At 42.3% G+C, this 17196-nt stretch overlaps 1 protein-coding gene across 1 annotated transcript in view; it reads left to right on the top strand.

The window, feature by feature from the left end:
- Window positions 1-17196, top strand: part of LOC103606231 (calcium-activated potassium channel subunit alpha-1-like) — a gene marked incomplete at both ends in the record, with an annotated part of 78943 nt that overhangs the window by 58707 nt on the left and 3040 nt on the right. Inside the window, one exon of the mRNA XM_008590820.1 lies at window positions 10355-10430. Within this exon, the coding sequence (XP_008589042.1) occupies window positions 10355-10430 (76 nt within the window). The remainder of the gene's footprint in view (window positions 1-10354; window positions 10431-17196) is intronic.

Raw genomic sequence — 17196 nt, 5'->3', positions numbered from 1 at the left:
CGGGAGTGCCGCTGCGCTTCCCAAGCGGCGCACTATCCAGTGTGCCACCGGGCCGGCCCCCAAGTCTGTGTTTTTTAATAGATTAATTTAACCCATTCAATTTGATTGTGATTACAAATATTTTTGAGCTCTTTTTGCTGTTGCAATTGTGTTTTCTAATTACACTTTTTATTGTTTATTTTTTTCCTTTAATTGATTACATTTTTTGTTCTTTTTTTCCTCCCTTTGATTAAATTCCCTTGTTATTTTTTCCCCTCTAAGCATTTGAATTTATAATTCCAAATGCAATCTTAAGTTGCTGATACACATTAAACTTAATTTTTTCTGTTTATATATAATTAATAGTATCCTCCCTTGAAGCAAGACAAGAACTTTAGCACAGCTTTTTCTTCCACTGCTCTCTCTCCTTTCCGCCACCGTCTTCCATGTAGTTCTAGAGATGTTAATTTTAAATCATTGTTATTATACAATATTTTAAAAAATACTCGGTCAACACATAGACTAATCAGTTACTTTGATCTTCTCTGACATTGCTTGTTGCATCTCACTTCTTTTGGATTTATTTTTCTTCCAGCCAGCTAAGTATATTTTACTTGGTTCAAAATAATTTCTCCTTAGAATTATAAAGATACCCTTCTTCTGTTTCCTCGCATCCAGGGCAGCCAGAGTTGTGGCTATAATTTGATTCTCATTGTTTTGAAGGGGTTTATTTCTTCACATTGTCATTATATCCATGATATGCCTGGATTTATGTCTTTTAAAATTTAACCATCTGGACACTTAACAGACCTTCCCAATCTGAGGATGCAGGTTATTCTTTTGGTCTAGGAAACTTTGTTCTAATATTGTTTTGAATGTTTCTTGCTTTCTATTTTCTTCATTTTCTTTTTCCAGAAGCTCAACTACAAGGATATTGAAAACTCTATACCTGTCTTCCAAGTCTCTTAACTTTTCTTTTGTACTTTTTACTCCTGTATTTGTCCGTTTCTGTTGCTTATAATGGAATACTTGAAACTGGGTAATTTATAAAGGAGCAAAATTTATTTCTTATAGTTTCAAGGCTGGGAAGTCCAAAGTCCAGGGGATACATCTGGTGAGGGCCTTCTTGAGGGGAGTGCTTGCTATAGCAATTCAGGTATCACATCAAGAGAGAAAGTGGCATGAGCAAGAGAGCTAACATCTCACTTGCCCTCCTTATAAAGCCATCAGCACCAAATCTGTTAGCCCATGAGTGGATCAATCCATTCATGATGGCACAGTCCTCACAGTCTTATCACCTCTTAAAGACCCTGCCTTCCAAATACCATGATCAGAGATCCATCCTTGTAGCACTTTTACAATGGGGATTGAGCTTCAGTGAGCTTTGGGGAGACAGTCAACCCACAGCAGCCCCTCCTTTTCCTTTGTATGAAGAGACTTCTGTTTGAGAGTCCAGCCCTCTAGTTTGCTATGTAGCTATGTCCATTCTTTTGTTCAGTTGGCCTTTTAAAGTTTTGACGTTCAAAATTTTAATTTCTAAGATAATTGATTCTTGTTGAGTGGACGTATTTTCTTACAACTCTTTATGTTTTCCAATTAAACTGTTCCTAAATTGCTAATTTGCTTTTAATTGTTAATGTTGTATCCTCAAGTGTAAGTTTGCTAGAATATGTGCCTGCCTTTGAGGAAAGCTTGCCTTTCCTCAAATGCTTGGTGAGTCTTGATTTTGTACTCATCTTTGGATTGGAGATTTTCTGCTAGCCTGTTTGTGAAGCTGCCTTCGTTTATGGCAGCTTGTTTGGAGAGTACTGAGGTGTGCTGCAGTGTGCTTTTCTCCAGTAGCTGGTCTTACATCAGCTGGAGTCTGTTTCTCCTAGGAGTTACCAGTTCACTCAGGATTTGTGCTGGATGCTCCTGTTTGGTACCCCAATCAATCAGTGTCACTGTCACAGCCTCTCTCTTCCCACTGCCAGTCACTTCATTTCACTTTTCAGATTGTTATTTTCTTTTTCACTATGATCTCCACATCTCACTACCCCCACCAAGAGGGAATTCCTCTTTGAAATGTATTGACCAAAGCCTCTTTTTTTATATTCTGTTATCTTTATGTATATAAATATATATACACACACACATGTTTTTCTTTCTTACCACATATATATTATCGTCATGTGAAGCCAGGTTTCTCAGCTCTGCCAAGTTAATTTCCAATAAATTATCCACTTTCATCTACTAACATTTTGTCATTTTCTCTTATGGGCTTGTAGTCTCCTCTTTCACTCTTTTTGTCTTTGTGACATTTTATTGTTTTTCTTCACCTTTAGTATTATTTTAATGAGGTTTTGAGAGGGGACAGAGATGAGCCATTGTGTTCAATATGACATGTTTAACCAGAATGCTCTATATTATTTTAATTCATTGATGAATTATATATGTTGGTATTTTATATAGAATTTTAGCTTCTCTGTTTTTAGTGATATTAGAATATTTTACTTTTTTTTTTTTTTTCTTCCCCTTTTTGTCTTTTTTACTGACCGGTAATGGGATCGCAACCCTCGGTGTCATGCCCATACGGGGGACCGGCAACGGGATCGCAACCCTCGGTGTTGCGCCCGCACCGCGCCCAGCCAGTGAGCGGGAACCGGTCTCCACATGGGATCTGAACCCTCGGCGGAAGCACCACCGCGCTCCCAAGCAGCACACTCTCCAGTGCGCCACCAGGCCGGCCCAGAATATTTTACTTTTGTGCTTTGAGAATCAGTTTTTGATACCAGATTTATGTTCATTTTTATAAAATAAGCTTAGTAGCTTCCATCTCTTTTTGTATTATGAAACAATTTAAAATTTTAATAAAATTTGTTTTAAAGAATTTAATAATAAAGAATATGGGTGCAGAATCATTGAGGAGAAGTTGTTAATATATTTTTCACTTTATATCTCAATTTTTATCCTATAATGATTTTCTTTTTTGTGTGTTTCAACATTTACATTTTTCAGAAAGTCATTCCTCTCACTGAGGTTTTCACACTTTTATTAGTATATTATTGTGCATAACATTTTTTCTATTTGTTTCTTTATTGGATCAGCCAGAACTTTTTATTTTGTTTGTTTTCTTGTTGCTTTTGTTTGCCCTCATAAAATGATTCGGAATTTTTGGTTGCTTCTAATCTTTATTGGCTTTCTAATTATTTAATTATAAACACTAAACTAGAAATCACTTTTCTCCTACTGTTAAGACTGCTTTTCCCCCAAGTTCTTAAGCTGAATGCATTATCTTACAAATAATCTCTTATTTATAGTATTGATTTCTTTGAACTTAGAGTTAGCTGATATATTTTTTAAATTAATTTAAATAGGCAGCATACTTGGTAGATTACTGGTTTTAAATTACTCAAGTGATTACTCAGGTAAAGGGGAATTTGCTATTTGGGGAAAAAAATAAAGCTTGGTCCTTTTGGCAGACTACTACCAAAAATAAATACATCAAGATGGATGAACAAGTCAAAGTTTTAAAAAAGGAAGAAAAGATATCCTAAATCAGTGGTTTCCAAACTGGGCTGCACAATAGAGTCAGAATTTTAAAAATTCTGATGCCCAGTTTGTAGCCTAGACCAATTAAATCAGACTATCAGGGGGTGGGAGACAGCCATCAGTATTGTTTTAAAAATCCCCAGGTGATAGACATGGCAGCAAAGTCTGAAAAGCACCACCCTGCAGCCTTATTTGCTCAAACTGTGGTCTTTTAACCCACAGGTGGACAACAACTTGTAGCTTGTTAGAAATGCAGGGTCTCAGGCCCCATCTCAGAACCCACTGAGTCAGAACCTGTTTACAAATCCCAGGGAGTTCGTGTACACAATGAGTTTGAATAGCATGCTTCCAAAGCACAGGTAGCAAATTAGTTCCCATGACCTATTTCTAGGAATAAGATTTTGCTGGAATACAGCCATGCCTATTTACAGAAAAAGTTTGTGATATTTTTCAACCTTGAGGGCTAATTAGAATCACGCATTAGAGTTCTAAAATGCCTTCTGCCTGGCTGTGCCCCAGGTCCATTAAGTCAGAATGGGGGAGGAGAGGGGTTGAGACCCCAGTGTCAATAATTCTTAAAGCTTCCCAGGTGATTTAAATGTGCAGCCAGGGTTCAGAACCATTGCCCTAAAGGGAAGGTGAAGTAAGGGAGAAATTGGCAAAGGGCCATAAAAATATGTTTACATTGTGTAATGATAAAATGAAAAATAGAAATAAAAAAGTGAAAACAAAGTCCTAAAATTAAATTTAAAAAAAAAAAAAAAAAAGGAACCACTGTGCTAATGGCCTGGCCAGTTAAGTCACTTGGAAGAAAGCATGGCGTTGGTAAAGCCCAGGTCATGGGTTTGGATCCCCAAGCTGGCCGGCCATTAAAAAATAAAAAACAAAAAATCCCACTGCCCTAAAAGTACAAAGAGAAAATGTAGATGCAGCTAAAAAAAAAAAAAAAAAAAAAAAAAGTGTTGAGATGATCTTTCTTGGATATTAAAAAAAATGATAGAAATACTGATACCATATAACAAAATTTAGAATTCAGGAAAAAAAAAAAAAAAAAAACGACTTTAAGTAAAATTTTAGACAGAAAAAACTTTAAGCAAAATTAGAAGAATGAGGAACTGTGGGAGGTAATAGATAATGTATAATATCCTCATTATAAACGAGCTCAAATGTATTACTAAGATGAACACGCAGGTAAACTGGCAAAGGCCACTATAAATCACTTTAAAGGACAAAATGAAATGACTAGTAATTATATGAAAAAATTAACTTCACTTGTTAACATAGAAAAACACAATAAGACAGCAATGTGCTCTTATTTGGGGCTATCACATTGGGACTTTAACTTCCCCCTCCCCCCTCCTTCCCTCTATCTCAGTGCTCAGTCCAGTGAGGATGTGGGCAGAAGAGTATTTACTTACTGATGGGACTGCAAATTGTTAGGACGGTTTGACAAGACCTGTCACAAGTCCTCAAAGTGCTGGCTCGAGTTCTAATATTTGGAATTGGGACTGACTGGCCCAAGTCTGTATAGGGAGGTGGCTGAAAGATGGGGCTTTGTGGAGTTCAGCACATTTGGGAGGAAACCTGGCTCTGTTGTTTGTGTACAAACTGTGTGCTGGATATACTATCTAGTCTACTTATCCTTTATTATTTCCTTCTGATGTATGGATTAAAAAAGATGCAGTTAAAGGTTTTGACATGTAGTAAGTAATTAGAAGTAGTAGATGATCAATAACAAATTTACATCATTGTCAACATCGTCATTACCGATCATTTAATATAACGGTAACACTATATGCCGTGTGTGTGTGTGTGTGTGTGTGTTTCTGGGCTTTCTATTCCATCTTGTTGACTTTTCTGTGGAGTTGTGGACAATCCTATGCTCTTTTAATTCTATAGCTTCGTGCAATGAAATTACCATTTATTGAGTACCTCCAATGTGCCCACGTGTATAGTCAGAATACTTAGGTGTACAGATCTCCAGGTAGGTTCTAATACCCAGGCCTGGGCGAGAATAAGGGTACTAGGACCAGGTGGAGAGCTCAGGCTGGGGCACAGCTGTACTGGAAGCCTCAGCCCATCCCACAGGGAGCCCTGCAGCTGGATGGCCCTTCAAAGTCATCTCAAATTGAGGCAAGGCAGCTGGCCTTTGTCCCTGCATCAGCCAGTCATGGGGGACCACCCTAAGCAGAGGTTATCACCTTGAGCAAGGCAGCTCCCTGGAGTAGAGGGGATTCCAATAGCAGGACCAACTGTGAGCCACTTCAGGACCCAGCAGAGGGGATCTGGCTGCACCCCATGGCATCCACTACAGCTCATGTGTTTTATTCATTTAGTGCAGTCCCAGATTTGATATGCTAGTATTATATTTAGGATTATTGTCATTAGTCATTAGTGTGATGAGCCTGACTTTTTTTTTTTTAACGTGTGGGGTACCTGTGTCTAGGTAATGCCAACAATCTAAACCTATACAAAGCACAGAAAAAGAGAGATAAGTCCATTTTTATTACTTGATCATACAATAGAGAATATATAGAGACATTTACTATTTCTTGATGGTGTAAAGGGACTTACTGGTAAAACCATCCAGACTGGAACCTCTGTTGCAGGGTGGGTGTAATTCCTGCCTTTGCATATATACACGTTTTCTTCTTCACAACTCTGAGTAATTTGTCACTTAGGAGTTTCCCTTCCCACCTCTCTTTCGACCTCCTTCGCGTGACCTGAAGTTGCTGTCGTACTCCTCCAGGCGCTTTCTGGGTGCAGCAGGAGTGGCCATTGCCTGTTCGCCTCCTTCATGCTTCCTCAGAGTGTCAGTCCTGACCTCCATCAGGTGACCCCTCAGAACTTCCCCCTTTAGTAAGCAGCGTGTAGTCTCAGAATTCTGAATGCAGATTATCTCAATTTTAACTCTATGCCACCTAATTCTCTCTCAAAACTCTGATTCACTTATCCAGTTCAAACAAGTATTTATTGGGCATCTGTCTTATGCCAGACACTATTTTAGGTACTAGAAATACAGCTATGAACAAAAGAAACATCTGTCCCTCCCTCATAGAGCTGATGCCGCCCATAGGAGACAGAAAGTAAATAACGTACATCAGATGCTAATGCATCATGCGGAGGAGAAGGGTAAGACAGGCAGAGGAACGAGTTTCAGAGGTATTCTGAGACGAGTGGTGGTTTTAGGGGGGGTAGCCAGGGAAGGCCCCACTGATAAAGTGGCACTGAGTGAAAACCTGAAGGAGGTGAGGGACTGGACCATGTCAACATCTGGGGAATAGCATTCCAGGTGGAAAGACAAGCATGTGCAAAGGCCCTGGGGCGAGAGCATGCCTATGTATTCAAGAATCACCCAGGGCGACAGCCAGGTCAGGGGGAAAGGAGTGGGAGTGGTTGTAGGAGGCCATCAGACTCAAAAGGAGATAGTGATGGGGGGGAGGTTGGCACCACTTTAGGTCTTTGAAGGACTTTGTGTGTGAGACGTGTGAAATGCCCCATTGGAGGGTTTTGAGCAGAAACCACAAGGGGTCCGAGGCAGAAAGCAGTTAGGAACCTGTTGTGAACTGCTGCCTGAAAGATACATACTTCAGACCAACTATTTCTTCAGATAGTCTGGATGATCTGAGGATAAATCCAGGAGACTGACTTTTTAAAATCCATGTACAACTCTGTTTACCCATTTGCATTAACAAAACCAAATGCCATGAAAATGACCAGTACAAGTCAGTCAAATAAAGGCCACCATGATTCAGCTCGCAAGAACCCTGCCTTTGCATCGCCCTGGTCCCTTTTGCAGGAAAACATTTCCCTCCGGTCTTCATGTTGGGAAAAACTGTTCTGAGAACCAGCTTGTTTTTCTCTTTTATATACACACTATTACTCTTGTACTGCCTCTCCGCTTGCTTCTGTTAAGAAGGTGCTCAGAGTTGGATCTGCAGTTCACCTCTAGTAAGAGTACAGGACCTGTGGTTTCTGCAGTCATTTAATTCCTAGCTTTATTTTCATGCACCTCAGTTAAAAGAAAAGCTTTTATTCATTATATTTTTGTGAGTCACTAAAATGTGGCAAGCTGTAACTAAGCAAATAATTCAGGATGCAAATGCCATCAGCTACAGATAAAAAGAAGAAATCTAGTTTGAAATTTGGGTCATTTGTATTCTATTTTTGGTTCCATAAATAAAAGAAATATATATGCACACACAGGACTAAACCATGAGCCACTAGTACGTTACAAGTGTTTCTTTATATCCTTGACTGGTTTCAGTGCTGCCTGCCAGTCGTTTTCTACTACAAGTTTCTAAATTTGTTATTTTATCTCACAGCACCATGTGACAGTGGTGCTGGTGGTTGTAAGACCAAACGTTCTAGGTTGGGCTGATGCTCAGCACCTACAGTAGAGTCTGTTAAAAATTTACTTCCCAGCACTTGCACCCCATTCTGACTTAGTAAGTCTTCTGAACCTCTCTGACAGTTTTTGCACAAACTGAGCAAACGATTTATTTTTTGAGTACTTATATATTTGAAAATGTTGTTTTTGTTGCCTTTACTCTTGAACAACCACTGCCTGAGTATAAAAATCCTGCGTTCAACTCTGGCTGAAAATTCTGAGTATTTCCCAATTGTTTAACACTTATTATTAAATGAAAGGATCTTAGTCACATTAATGGTAAACCCTCCACCCAACACTAATGCTTTATTTTTATTGTTTAATTTGATTTTAGTACTTGAAGTTTGAAGGAAAAAAGAGCCAGGTCCTTCCTGGCATTGGCCTCTAAGAGCTGGTCATTCATTTTACCTTTTAATCTAAAGTCATTTTTTTTTTTGTAACCATGAAGTTCTCTTCTATTACGTTCTGGCCATTGCTTATGATCTATGTGTTGTTTGTACTTCCCTTTGGAGCACATTTTATTCACAGTTTGGATCTCTGTGATCTTCACTCCATTCTATTTTCTTTGCTTCCTCTTTTCTTTCTCCCTTTTCCTTACTTTCTGTGCTTTCTGAGACTACTCGGTTTTGTTGTCTGCATTAAGTTCAGTGCTCAGCAGGGTGAAGTCAACCTTTCATCAGTTTGTTTATGACTGTGTTTTTGGCTCCTGAGCCTTTTCATCTCATCAACATCCTTTCTCATCTCTGCATTTTCTTGTTTAATAAAAGTGACATAAATATTATTTAGCATAGAAGGCAAATGCTTTCTGAAATAAATCTGTTCACGAAGGCAAATCCTTTATAATGAGAAATATTCCTTTTGAGCCAGTATCCTTTTCTCCCTCTTTCTTTGTTTCCTTGTACAGCCAGATTTTTTTTTTCCCTTATGGGCTTTACGTTAAATATCCTTTTACCTAAACAGCTCCACACTGGGCCCAGTTAGAGCGCTCCTTGTTGAAGTGAAAGATAGTAAGAGTTCATCCCGGGCTGCTGGTGAATCGCCACCGCTGCTTCCCACCCGTGTGCCTTCCCCTTCCCTTTCCTGCCTCCCATATGCAGGTGGAAGAAAGTCTCACCCGCTGGCTTGGAGCTGTCAGTCAGCTCAGTCCACGTGGTGCTCAGTACTGCATTTGGCACCTGGTGGTGCTTAATTAAATGCTTTCAGAAAATATGCAAACAGAAATCCCCTTGGGAGTGGGTGTTATATTCAATGTCTCAAAGTTGTGATACTCAGCATTTCATAATTACAGTCTTCCCTGGGTATCCGTGGGGGATTGGCTCCAGGCCGCCCCCCAACCCCATAACAAAATCTCCAGATGCTGAAGTCCCTGATATAAAATGGCATATTTGCATATAACCCACACACATCCTCCCGTGTACTTTAAATCATCTTAGACTACTTATAATACCTAATACAATATAAATGTTACGTGAATAGCTGTTATACTGTATTACTTTTTATTGTTGCATTGCTATTTTTTATTTATTTTTCCCAAACATTTTTGGTCCATGGTTGGTTGAATCCATGGATGCTGGACTGCGGACACGAAGGGCCACTGTAGCTCTGCAGCATGAGGGACAAGGCGGTGAAGTCTAAGGCTGGCTCAGAATGGTTTTGACTCATGAATTTGACCTCAATGGAAATGTTGTTTACCCTTGGCTATTAAAACACAATAAAAATTTGTATTTTTAGAAAATCCATGACTGTGTTTTCCTTCTCTCTTTCTTCTGCCACCTAGACGTACTGACTCTCCCATTCAAGAGAGTGCTGCTTTAGAAAGGACAAACACTCTTCTTGACACTTAGTAAAAGTGGAATTATATAAGTTTTGAATCCTGAAGTTGTGGGATGTGATATTTTACTGATCTGGATGTTTTTTGTTTTTGTTTTGTTTTTGGTATAAAAAAATATAGAACCTTATAGAAAACAGATGATGTTGTGGGCCGTACTCTATTTTATTGGGGCTGAAGATACAGATAAAAAAAAAACCCATCAAAGACATAGGGTTATCCGATTTATTGTTAATCTGCTCTTAGCACAAGGGTTACCCTGAGCTATCACAATTCCTGGTATTTTTCAGAGACAAAATCCTGCCAGTCAACGAGGTGACTTAGAAACAGTGCTTTAAATCAGAGATTGCCAAGTGAGAAGCCTCATTAACAGATGCCCTCCCCACTAGCCCTTCTTCTAAAGTGCTTCCAAACAAGCCACTTTTAATGAAAAACTCAGTTTACCAGGTCAGATTAAACCAGTCAAGAATCAGAATGAAGGAACATGTCCAAGGTACCGGATGGTTTGTCTTCTGCAAGATCTTCATATCCCTTCAACTCTGGGCAGCTGTAAATCAAACGTCAGACTGTGATCATGAAAACCACGCATTGAAAATAATGCATCTTTATTTCATTTCTCTTTCCAGGTTTGAGATTTTTAAGAGCTCTCAGACTGATACAGTTTTCAGAAATTTTGCAGTTTCTGAATATCCTTAAAACAAGGTAAGATGTTCTTTCTCATATTTTTCCTCATTTGAGTCCCCAAGGCCACATTGTAAATATCAGGTGTGTTTGCTTTCATCATAATAAAATTAGAGTTGTATTATTTGCAGAAAGAGTGATCTGACACAGAGATGGGAAGAAACCCAGAGGAAGGTGTGGGCTGCTCCCTTCTGCAGGGCTGGGGAACTGCGTGGTAAACACAGGAGCAGCTGTGCCGGGGCATGGGAGGTAGCGACAATTTTGAAGGACCCGTGGCTGATACCTGAGAACCCAGTGGGGTTGCTCAAAGATGAGCCATGGTGTCATGGGGAGAGGTGAGCGGCGGGTGAGGCATAGGAGTGCTCACTGATTGGGAAGTCCTCGCAGCCTGGTCTAAATCGTCCCTTTATTACATCACTAAATAAGAAATTGAACCCGGTCGTAAAGGCAATAGAAGCGATGCTCTTTGAGAGGCAATCACAAACCCCATACAGCAAACACAGAACCGTTTCATTTCCAAGTACATTTCAGATGTTCACATTATATCCATAGAGCCCCTGGGGCTTGCTCTGTGAATTGCCTTTTGGGGAAAACCTAAAACCCTCCTGCCGAATGCACCATGCCTACTCCCGTTAACTGTGTGATGATTTGGAAAACACAACTGGACCGGGAGGAAAATGCCCCAGAGGATCCCTCTCCTGATGACCTGCCTGTGTGCGGAGCTGGCCTGAAACCCAGGGCTGTCTTGATGAATAAACTAATAAAAGAGGTTAGACGTGCTCTAATGGAGAGTAAGTACAGGTCATAAATTTCTCTTCTTGGAAATTATACTTGAAGGAGCTGACTTCGAATGTTCCGTTTCCTCTTTGGTTGGCCTTAATATGTCTGATAAATGATTAAAAAGGGGGCGCGTCTGTGTTCTGTGATTTGTCATCCAGGTACCTGCATGCTTGAGGGCTTGGATTCAGCGTCATTCTCCTTGTGACAGAGGCTGGGACCCAGCTCCCTGGACCCGACATGTCCAACAAATTCAGCCAGCCATGGCTCTTCTTTTTGGGTGTTAATGTTTGTTCTTTGTCTCTTCTGTTTTGTTTTCATTCCAAACTGGTTTCCCCTCCCCAACTATTCACTGATGTGAATGCGAGGAGGTAAAACTCACTTTCTATGAACCTCATTAGAAAGAAAAAGAGGACCCAGTACCACTGGAGTCTTTTAGGGTGTCTTGTCGCCCTTTACTTTTCCTTATCCTGGGGTAAGAATTTCTCAGTCCTCTATTTATTGGTAATAATGTGATATTATTCATATATAGTCAATATTGTTATTTTCCATATTTTCCTCTGAGCTACGATAACCTTGATCTCTACCTTTTTATGGCTCATTTGTGCAATAGACTCATGTTACTCTCCAAGTTTAAATGATCGACAGAGCTAGCATCACCGGTATTGACCTATATCATATTTGCTGCACTAAACTGTATTTTTTAGGTAGAATCAGTAAGTACCCAGCGCCAAGCACAGGGTCTTGCCCTGAAGACATTTTTTTTCCAGTAGGGATGGAGTTATGTGGAACCATCCATACTCTTTAACATGGTGTGGAGTCTCTCCCTATCTCAGAGTATTTACCTATATCATATTTGCTGCACTAAACTGTATTTTTTAGGTAGAATCAGTAAGTACCCAGCGCCAAGCACAGGGTCTTGCCCTGAAGACATTTTTTTCCAGTAGAGATGGAGTTATGTGGAACCATCCATACTCTTTAACATGGTGTGGAGTCTCTCCCTATCTCAGCCCCACGTCACAAATTATGGGGTTTTATTCTCTGACACCAGCACTTGAAGAAGGTTCTATTACTATGAGGAATGATGTGGAGGGAACTGTGTGGATCTTTTTGGACTTCCGAGAGTGACACTCCATCTGAATATCTTTTTCTGACCTTTTGATAGGACACCCATCTATTTCCCATTCCTTGGAAAAGATTCCTTTCTTCCCCTCGGAAGCAGGAAACAGCTCTGGCATCCCTGGGGAACCGTCCATCTATAGCTCTACAGTTATGGGTGTTCATTCTTCCAGTGCAGAAGCAGCCAGCTAGGAAAGAGGTGATTGTAAATTGGGAGAAAGCAGCCCTAGGGAAGAGTCTAGGGTGACAGGCTACCTGGGCACCTGCCATTGTCATCCCCAAACAGCATTTTTCCAGCACCCCCCTTCAAGGGTGCTTTTCATCACAATCCCACAACTTGGATTCTTCAAGTTCCTGTCACTTATGGTCATGGCCAGGTGATCGCATTAACCCAACAAGCCTGAAATGAGCACCCATTTGGGCCAGCAGCAAGGTGGATGCTGGGACGGCGTCCTGCTGTCGGAGAGCTCACTGGCCGAGGGAGTGCCAGGCTGCCTCACGGTGTGGTCAGTGCTAAGTATGGGTACACCCAGGGCCTGGGAGGTACGGAGGGGAGTAATTCAGCCAGGCTTGGCACGTGGGGCAGTGAGGCTCTTTCAAGAAGAAAGGGTGTCTTAGGTAAGCCTTGTAGAAAACTAGGTGCCATCCTGGCAGAGCTGGAGTTTGGGCATGTGAGGGGGTGGGGACGCCAACTTCCATCCATATCTCTGTACCCCATAAATGTGGATAATCAATTATTTTTCAATTCAAAAAATAAATTTAAAAAAAGGAAGGTCTGTGCTCCTGAGCATTGGGGGTTCTGTGGTGGGAAAAAGGAGGAGGAGGTTAGGAGGGCAGGTGAAGGCTGGATCAGCAGGCACAGATGAGCACTTCTTTGAATTGTGAGAACTCCAGAAGCTTCAGGACAACTGTCTGAGCCCTTTGTCCCTCCAGGTGCCTGGAGCACCCCCAAGTACACACCCCGAAGCTCTGCCGCAGAGAAATAGAAGCCTTGATCTCTGTAGAGCTCTGGACTTTGGGTGATTCTCTTGTTAATCCTCAGTACTGTGCTGCTTTCGCAGTGACCTTCCAGGAGGGTGGGTGGAGCCGCATAATCATCTTTAGGGAGATTTTGTCTGGCTTCCTCTGGCAGCGAATCCCTGCCAGTCTGTGGCATTAGGTAGGGATGGAGGCCTTGCAAATGTGATTTGAAGTAATGATTTGAAATTGCTGTTTTATTTTCTGTTCTTTGGCTGCCTTGCTAAGCTGAGAGCTGGAAGAAATAAGGCAGAGAAGCATACGGTGGAGGGAGGGAGAAAGAGAGAGAGAGAGAGACAGAGACAGAGAGAGACAGAGAGAGAGAGAGAGGGCAGCCGAGGGGAAACCAGAGAAAACATGGATAGAAGAGGCAAGTCACATTTCTGTGACCAGCATCAGGGCCATTCCCACAACTTCAAGCCGACAGAGGGCCTAAGATACTCCGTATCTGAAAATGGTCTATTAAAGGGGAGCCTGGGAGACTCCATGTCATTGTCTGAGCTTTCGGCAGATCCTCAGTGCCCTACAAACTGGGACTTACAGGTGATAGAAAACTTACTCTCCAGTCAGACAGAGCAGAGTCAGCAGCTCTGTTTAAAGCCTGTCATTCCACGTCTCATTGAATGTGGTAAATATTAAAGATTAAAACATGGATCACCTAGCCATTTTTTTTGAAATGAAAATTGCCCTATTATTTCCTCTAATTAGTAAGTGAAATATGCTCATTGTAAACATCTCGACAATACAGAGAAGCATAAAGGACACAGCACATTGTCCCAATACCGCACCACTTTGGGATGACCATTATGATCTACCATGTCACTTTTATTTCCACACAGCATCCCATGACATGCATGTACCCCAGTAGTCACGGGCTTGGGGACTCAGCAATTATAATGGAAACATGAGGATGATTTTCTTTAGATGGATGATTTTCTTTTGAGTTTTCATGATGAGATCACAACCCATCCCTCCCTGAAGGCATAGGAAAGAGGCTAAACCTGAATGTTCTCTCATTCTAATAATTGGTCATTTCCTGTTTGGCCCAGAACCTGGGGCCTGGCCACGAAGGCCATGACCATCGTCAGTGGGCCCTTTTGCCATGCAGAGCACACAGCCCTGCCCTGGCACCCCAATTCCTCCTTCCAAGGAACCCTGCTCAAACAGGCAAGAATATGAAGGAGGTCCGCCAAGGGTCAATCCTGTGTCTTTTGCACGTAGCTTTCAGATGATTGCTTGGTCGTAGGGTTTAATTTGGAAAGCAAATTCCTAATACTAAGGATTTATGATAATGCTGATGTCATGAAAATAATCAGATTTCAGCACTAAACATGGACTTTTTCAGCAACAGTGATGAAATGTTCTACATACAGCAAGAGCTCCCTTAAGCACTATTAATATCACTGTGACAATCACTTAGAGATTATTAATCACCATATTTAGGTCGTTTTCTCAAAGCACCAAGAAGCTCAGAGACTGCGTAGGTTTGATATTTCCAGGGGACTCCACACGTGGTTGTTGATGGGACAGTACTTTGCTCAGGCCCCGAGGATCCAGGAGTGCGTAAGTGGTTCAACTTGGTATTTAATTATCCCCTGAGTAAATGAACAATGTATGCGTCCCTAAGACCTCCCCCTTTGCCACTGACTATTTGATCTTCACCTACTTCTTACTCTCTGATGTTAGAACACATCTTACAGGGCTTACAAGGTAGAGGCAGGGGAGGGTCTGCTCAGTTTTGATTTCCCGTTGAGAAACTTGCTGGAAGCAGGACGTGGTGTTGGTCCAGCCGGAACGGTGCTCAGCTGCTTTATCGCCAGAGTTGCTTCACCTGATAGGGCTCGTTGGGTGGATTTCTTATATCTATTTGCCTATTTCCTCTCTGCCAATTTCTGGTTGTGTGGGGTGTCCTTCCAGGGAGAGAAGACTCTGGAAGCCCAGTGGGCAGGGCCCTGGGGCCGGCCAAATGCTCTAGGGAGCAGAAAGGCGAGAGTTATATTATCTCACAGCCAGGAGAGGATGGGAGGGAAGGTTTTACCCATCAGTTTGGTCAGCTGGTGATCTCTCTTCAAGGATGCAGAAACTACTTAAAGGTGCAGTGGGGGGGAACGTGACCCATGATGGTGTCTGGAGAAAGGGTTGAAGGCAGGAGTCAGCAGATGTGTGTGTGCCCTCGTGAGTGCCAGCTTCGTTCAGAACTTCTGGAGCCACGGAATTAATTGCTCCGGCAGACACGCAAGCAGGTGGGACAGGAGGCTGCCCTCTTCTCCCGGTGGGACGCAGCCCAGACCTACTTTGGAGACCTGATCGGTTATGTTCTGAGAGCACTTTGGATGGCAGACACGCGAGCAGGTGGGACAGGAGGCTGCCCTCTTCTCCCAGTGGGACGCAGCCCAGACCTACTTTGGAGACCTGATCGGTTATGTTCTGAGAGCACTTTGGATATCAGCCGCTTCTGTTGTAGGCAGTTGGGTTTTCATGGCAAGGGACAGAATCTCCCTCAGTGACAGGGAGTCCAAGAGGGAACTGATTGACTTCAGGAGGGTCTGGATCCAGCGGCTCAGAGTCTGTCCTCAAGATTCTGCCTCTCTCTCTCCATCTGTTTTGAGTTTTATTCTCTCAGGCTTTCTCCAGGGCAGATGGCCTTCTAGAGCTCTAAGCTTACATTTTTTACACCCAAATCTCAGAAGAAGGTGTTTCTGATAGGCCCTACCTTGTAGCTCTTCAGAGCTAAGAATTCCTCCATCAGCCAGCCTGGGTCAACACTCTGGCAGAGGTGGGTGACACCCAGGCCAGGACAGAGGCTATGGGGAGGACTGCCCTTGGGAAAGAGGTGTAGGGCACACCAAACAGTGACAGAAGAGCAGGGCCATCTGGCTTCTCTGCTCTGCCTCTCCAAGTTATTTAAGTGGGCAGGCTTTGGGTCACTTGGGCCTAGCTTTGAATATTAACCCCACTACGTACCAACCAAGTTTCCTCAGACAAGCTACTTAAGCTCCGCAAGCCTCAGTTTCCTCACCTGGCCAGTGAGAGCTGTGGTGGCACCTGTATCAGAGGGTGAATGGTAACCTCTGAAGGACATGAAGGACGCAACACGGTGCCTAGCACATAAAAAGGCTCAATAAATACTGGCCAGTACTATAATCTGGAAGCTCTAGAAGTGACCAAGAAAGACAGTGGCCATTTTTGTTGTTTTTCTACAAAGTCTTAAACCAAAAGGAAGTCATTCCACATCTCTCAAAAGATGAGTCTCAACCACAAAACTGAAAATATTTGCTTGTTTTTTCCCCAAACTGTCAGAATCAACTCTGGAAAAGCTAAGACCGTGGATTCCTCTGTTCAGTTACACAAAAGAGGAAAGACGGAAACAAAAGGAAGCTGGACTGTGGCATCATGCCTGTCGTAGAACCATGACCTTGACCTCCACCGAGGGTTCCGCCCTCAAACCCCTGGGCTGCCGAGGGACCCCAGCCCTCACCCTGCATTTCCCGTCATGTGGTGGCCCCCGTATAGATGTTGTCCTCAAAATTTCCCCTTTCCATTCTTTCGTGTGACAGTTTGAGGTTTACCAATATGTCTAGATAGTCTCTCTCTTCCCTGGGGCAGTACCTTCTGACCCTTTAATGTCCTATGTGCGGAGTGCAGGGTGAGGCACAGTTCTGCTTAGCTGTCAGGGAGGACTTTCTCGCCATCCCAGCAGATATTCTCAACAGAAGCATTTAAACAGGATCTCATCATGAGGAAACGATCAGACAAATCCAGTATGCGGGACATTCTATAAGACAGCCTGGGTTCACACAAAATTAAATGTCATTAAAACAGACAAAAAAGGCAGGGGGATAGCGTTACTTACAGATTAGAAGAAACTAAAGAA

The sequence above is a fragment of the Galeopterus variegatus genome, unplaced genomic scaffold (assembly GCF_000696425.1).
Source record: "Galeopterus variegatus unplaced genomic scaffold, G_variegatus-3.0.2 Scaffold6397, whole genome shotgun sequence".
In the NCBI taxonomy this organism is placed as follows: domain Eukaryota; kingdom Metazoa; phylum Chordata; class Mammalia; order Dermoptera; family Cynocephalidae; genus Galeopterus; species Galeopterus variegatus.
This window is presented reverse-complemented; position numbering and strand designations above follow the sequence as displayed.